At 37.0% G+C, this 6000-nt stretch overlaps 1 protein-coding gene across 6 annotated transcripts in view; it reads right to left on the bottom strand.

The window, feature by feature from the left end:
* Positions 1–477: 477 nt before the first annotated feature.
* Positions 478–6000, bottom strand: part of rad54b (RAD54 homolog B) — a 147498-nt gene continuing 141975 nt past the window's right edge. For all 6 annotated transcript variants that reach the window (XM_039736627.1, XM_039736625.1, XM_039736626.1 and 3 more), the window contains 2 exons: positions 5772–5972; positions 478–1312 (listed from right to left, as the gene is read on the bottom strand). In XM_039736627.1, the coding sequence (XP_039592561.1) occupies positions 1092–1312; positions 5772–5972 (422 nt within the window). In that variant the 3' untranslated portion in view covers positions 478–1091. The remainder of the gene's footprint in view (positions 1313–5771; positions 5973–6000) is intronic.

The raw sequence follows: 6000 nt of genomic DNA, 5'->3' as shown, positions 1-6000 counted from the left end.
CAAAAGCCTTTTGTTGCCTTTCTGCTGATTCGTCAACCCAGCTGGTTTTCGATATGCGCCTTTCAGAGTCATCTTCTCTGTGTTATCGCTTCCTAGCCTTGAATCACAAGTGTTCTCAAACTCTTATCCTGTCCAAAGCTGCTTTCGGTGTGTCAATTTTTCTGTTCTTTTCTTACTCTGGAAATTTTAATGTAAGTCTAAAAAATAATGCAATATAACTAATTTTTTAGTTAACTATTTGCTCGACCTATATTTGCTTAACATTCTAATTTATGCTTAATGTAATGTTTTAGAAGCTTTTAATTACTTTTTATGGCTCTTTGCTATTCTTTATGTTAATATAAAAAATTTCCTTCTACACTACCTGGCTGGAAAACTGTTCTTTAATGGGTGGTGGTCCAACCTAAAAGCTATATAACATGCACCCTAGTTTGAATGGTTGATAAAAAATAGAAGAAATCAAACTTAACAGTTATAATTTTAAAAAGTGCAAAAGTACTTGTTTATTGATAACTCACAGACATCTGTTCTTATCTGGAAAAAATCTAAACGTACAGAGACACTCTACTGACATTTTGTTAAGTCCATTTACAAATTATGGCACAAGTAAATTTTTTTGTAAGAAAATGACAACTTCAATATGCAATCTACAATTCGATCATTTACGATTATTTTATAAAACAAAGTTAAATATAAACTACAATAATCAACATATAGTTATTTAATACATATTTTATAAACTCCTGTAACTTTACATTGATTGTAAAATTCACAACAAATTGAAAAGAATCTTTAAATAAAGAAAGCAAAAAGGCATCTACATATGGAGAATGGAGATGTATTACAAAAAGCCCAGAATTTAGGCTATTATTGTATTCTATCAGAAAAGCAAAACAACAATTATTTGAGAAAGACCTGTGATCCATGTTATTCACAGTCATTCTGGAAAATTTCTTTATATTTATTAAAAACAATGAATAACCTAACATAATATGTGCTATAAAAACTGCAGAAGACCAATAAATCTTTCAGTTTGCAAAATTAGCTTGATTTCAACAACTGACTAAATTTTTTTCATATTTTCTTTACATCTATTGGTCCATAAACATTTTAGGTTCTGTCTTATTTTGAAAAGCGAATGTTATTTGTTTTCTAACCCTTTCAACAAAAGGATCTGTGAAGCTGGCAGTTGTTCCTGAGAAGTGTTTCCACTGCATGAGTTCTGACATTGACAGAAGTTTCTGTGAAGATTCAGAATCCCAACCCAACTGACATCTTCTCTGTATCACTGGTTTTACAACTGTAGATGATGCTGTAAATGAAAAATACACTATTTACAAATTTAACCATTGGTAGATTTTTGAAGTCATACTTGTTAATTAAAAGTATATGTAAATAATATTTCAAATGATGCTTTGAGCCCAGAACAGAACAAAACAAAAATCTTATTAGACAAGACTGTGCCACATTATCTGTATATAGAGCGATCAGCTACAACTTTAAAACTACTGACAGGTGAAGTGAATAACATTGATTATCTTGTTAAAATTACACCGGTCAATGGGTGAGATAAATTAGGCTACAAGGGAACAGTCAGTTCTTGAAGGTGATGTGTTGGAAGCAAGAAAAAAGGACAAGCCGTGGAAATAAGCAACTTTGATAACGGCCAAATTATGATGGCTAGAAGACTGCATCAGAGCATCTCCAAAACAGTAAGTCTTGTGGGGTGTTCCAGGTATGCAGCGGTTAGAATCTGCCAAAAGTGATCCAAGGAAGGACCAAATGGTGAACCAGTGACAGGGTCACAGGTACCCAAAGTTTACTGATGCATGTGGGAAGCGAAGGCTACCCGGTCTGGTCTAATCCCACAGAAGTGCTACTATAGCAAAAATGTTTTGGAGAACTTAATGTGGACCATGAGAAAAAGGTGTCAGAACATACAGTGCACCATAGCTTGCCGTATATGGTGCTGTGTAGTCATAGACCGGTCAAAATGTCCATGCTGACCACTGTCTACTGCAGAAAGTGCCTACAATGGGCATGTGAGCGTCAGACCTAGACCATGAAGCAATGGAACAAGGTGAGCTGGTCTGATGAATCATATTTTCTTTTAGATCATGTGGTTGGTGGGTGACTAAGTCATTTACTTAGGGTACAAATGGCTGCAGCATGTACTACGGGAGGGATGCAAACCAGCATAGTCAGTATTATGCTCTGGGCAATGTTCTGCCAGAAACTTTGTGTCCTGGCATTCATGTGGATGTTACTTTGGCATGTATCACCTACCTAAAGAATGTTACAGATCAAGTGCACCCCTTCATGACAACAATATTCCCTGAGAGAAGTCAGGATAATACGTCCTGACACACTGAAAAAATTGATCAGAAATGTTTTGAGGAACATGATAAAGAGACCATGGTGTTGACTTGGCCTCCAAATTCCCCAGATAGCAATTCAACTGAGCAGCAATGAAATGTGCTGGTAAAACAAGTCTGAACCACAGAGGCTCTACCTCGCAATTTACAGGACCTTAAAGGATATGCTGCCATCGTGGAGTCCATACCTTGATGGGTCAGAGCTGTTTTGGCGGTGTGAGGGGTACCCTACTAAATATTAGGCAGAAGGTTGTAATGTTATGGCTAATTGTTGTATATAATGCAAAGCTGACTCACTCACTCGTCAACAAAAACAATATTACCAATTTAGTTAAAAAGCTGAAATTTGGCAGGATGGAACATCTAGGGCATTAGGCACCCACTAAGAAATGACATTTCAATTTATTAACATATATTGGTAACTCATGTGCTTCCCCCCTTCCAACAATGAAAAAAATACCTCAAAACCTCAAAAATAGCTTGAGGGATTATATTGAAATTTGTTGAAGTTATATATATAAAAAAAAAAAAAAAATGGAAATTAGCTAATGCTTTTTTGTCAATATTCCTCATTAACTTACATGCTTTACATGTAGAACATGCTTTATGCTACATAAATAGCACCACTATCCAATAGGATGAACGAACGACTAAGGATAGAGTAGTGTCCTGGACAGGAAAAAAAAGGTCTGGTCAAATTGTGAAATGGAAAGAGAAATTTCAGCAAAGCTCAAGGAAATGCAAAGCTAAACATGCTGCACTTCGCTTTTGACAACTCGCTCTTAGATGTGTACTGGCTGTCATCTAGTTATCTGTTTCAATCTTTCCACCTCCAGCCCCTGGTTGCAATGATAAAAACCGACCCTCCTGTCCCACTCCTGGCTCTTCAATCTTGTCACTTAAAACATTAAGGAAGACATCTGTGGCACCCACACCCCGATCTTGTATTGTGGTGCTACAAACTTCAAAAGAGAAAAGTTGGTCTTAGATAGTGTCACATGAATTTGTAAATGTGAGCCACAGAAATTGTTTTGCAGGCTCAACCGTAATGCTCCACACTACTTGCTTTTTATGTTAATACATTAGTGTAACGCATTGGGTACTAGTACTTATGTAGATACAGTGGTGTGAAAAACTATTTGCCCCTTTCCTGATTTCTTATTCTTTTGCATGTTTGTCACACAAAATGTTTCTGATCATCAAACACATTTAACCATTAGTCAAATATAACACAACTAAACACAAAATGTAGTTTTTAAATGATGGTTTTTATTATTTAGGGAGAAAAAAAATCCAAACCTACATGGCCCTGTGTGAAAAAGTAATTGCCCCCTTGTTAAAAAATAACCTAACTGTGGTATATCACACCCGAGTTCAATTTCCATAGACACCCCCAGGCCTGATTACTGCCACACCTGTTTCAATCAAGAAATCACTTAAATAGGAGCTGCCTGACACAGAGAAGTAGACCAAAAGCACCTCAAAAGCTAGACATCATGCCAAGTTCCAAAGAAATTCAGGAACAAATGAGAACAGAAGTAATTGAGATCTATCAGTCTGGTAAAGGTTATAAAGCCATTTCTAAAGCTTTGGGACTCCAGCGAACCACAGTGAGAGCCATTATCCACAAATGGCAAAAAAATGGACCAGTGGTGAACCTTCGCAGGAGTGGCGGCCGACCAAAATTACCCCAAGGCGCAGAGCGACTCATCCGAGAGGTCACAAAGACCCTAGGACAGCGTCTAAAGAACTGCAGGCCTCACTTGCCTCGATTAAGGTCAGTGTTCACGACTCCAACATAAGAAAGAGACTGGGCAAAAACGGCCTGCATGGCAGATTTCCAGACGCAAACCACTGTTAAGCAAAAGAACATTAGGGCTCATCTCAATTTTGCTAAGAAACATCTCAATGATTGCCAAGACTTTTGGGAAAATACCTTGTGGACTGATGAGACAAAAGTTGAACTTTTTGGAAGGCAAATGTCCCGTTACATCTGGCGTAAAAGGAACACAGCATTTCAGAAAAAGAACATCATACCAACAGTAAAATATGGTGGTGGTAGCGTGATGGTCTGGGGTTGTTTTGCTGCTTCAGGACCTGGAAGGCTTGCTGTGATAGATGGAACCATGAATTCTACTGTCTACCAAAAAATCCTGAAGGAGAATGTCTGGCCATCTGTTCGTCAACTCAAGCTGAAGCGATCTTGGGTGCTGCAACAGGACAATGACTTAAAACACACCAGCAAATCCACCTCTGAATGGCTGAAGAAAAACAAAATGAAGACTTTGGAGTGGCCTAGTCAAAGTCCTGACCTGAATCCAATTGAGATGCTATGGCATGACCTTAAAAAGGCGGTTCATGCTAGGAAACCCTCAAATAAAGCTGAATTACAACAATTCTGCATAGATGAGTGGGCCAAAATTCCCCCAGAGCGCTGTAAAAGACTCATTGCAAGTTATCGCAAACGCTTGATTGCAGTTATTGCTGCTAAGGGTGGCCCAACCAGTTATTAGGTTCAGGGGGCAATAACTTTTTCACACAGAGCCATGTAGGTTTGGATTTTTTTTTCTCCCTAAATAATAAAAACCATCATTTAAAAACTGCATTTTGTGTTTACATACAACTGATGAAAAACATGAAAAGAAATACTGTACTTGAGTGAACGGCAAACATGTGAAAATTGTAAACTAAAAATGATAATATATACCCAATATTCAGATTATTCCTACTGATTACCCATTTCCATTCAAAAGAATATGCTTTGCTGTAAAACTGAGTTTTGCAATGACCATCAACATGAGTCAAGTTACTAGGAAAGGAAGAAAAAAAAGAAAAAGAAAGAATTGATCTAATGCGGGAATGTTTTACTCATGGACAACTGTTTGTAGCATGTTCAAGAGTAAGAAGTTCAAGCAACCTAATAATATTATTATTACTTATCATATGACTGATGCTTTTATCCAAAGTGGCTTACAACATTTGAGTTACAAGTGGTTACATTTCATTTGGTTTTGCAATTGTAGCCCAGGCAAGTGAAGTGAATTGCTCATGGTTAGTGTCACAATCAGGATTTGAACCCACAACCTCAGGGATTACAGTCCTAGGTGCAAAGCCTTATCTACTATACCAAACTGCCTGCCAATGATATCACCTTATGAACCTAAAAATACTGCACACAAAAAAGTACTTAGCTAATTAAATAATACTTATAATACGCCCAATTAATCCACAGCATTACAACTGACTCCAATTGTCTTAAGAAATTTCTTGGGCAACATAAAATTTACATAAAACTAGTATGTATTAAGATGAAAAATTATTCAGATTTTACACCAAAATATGAAAATAAGAACACCAACATGAAATTATGTAACTACAAAATATAACATCAGCTACCTTTGGAATTTTCTCCTGATTCACATTTGCAGTTGAGTAAGTCATGCGTTATGCATTCTGAGTCACAGTGAAGCATAAAAAGATTTTGGAGGTCTTCTGCAGAAAAAGTAGTGTGATCTGTCTTTTTCGTCATGTCCACAACAGTTCCAGAGAGGCCCTGTTTACTTACTTGCCTCTGATACATCTTTTCTTCAATTGTACCTGACAAATAGAAAACAATTTCCATGTA

This window comes from Polypterus senegalus, chromosome 15 (genome assembly GCF_016835505.1).
Source record: "Polypterus senegalus isolate Bchr_013 chromosome 15, ASM1683550v1, whole genome shotgun sequence".
Taxonomy (NCBI): Eukaryota; Metazoa; Chordata; class Cladistia; order Polypteriformes; family Polypteridae; genus Polypterus; species Polypterus senegalus.
Note: the sequence above shows the minus strand (reverse complement) of the source record. Positions and strands in the feature narration are given on the sequence as shown.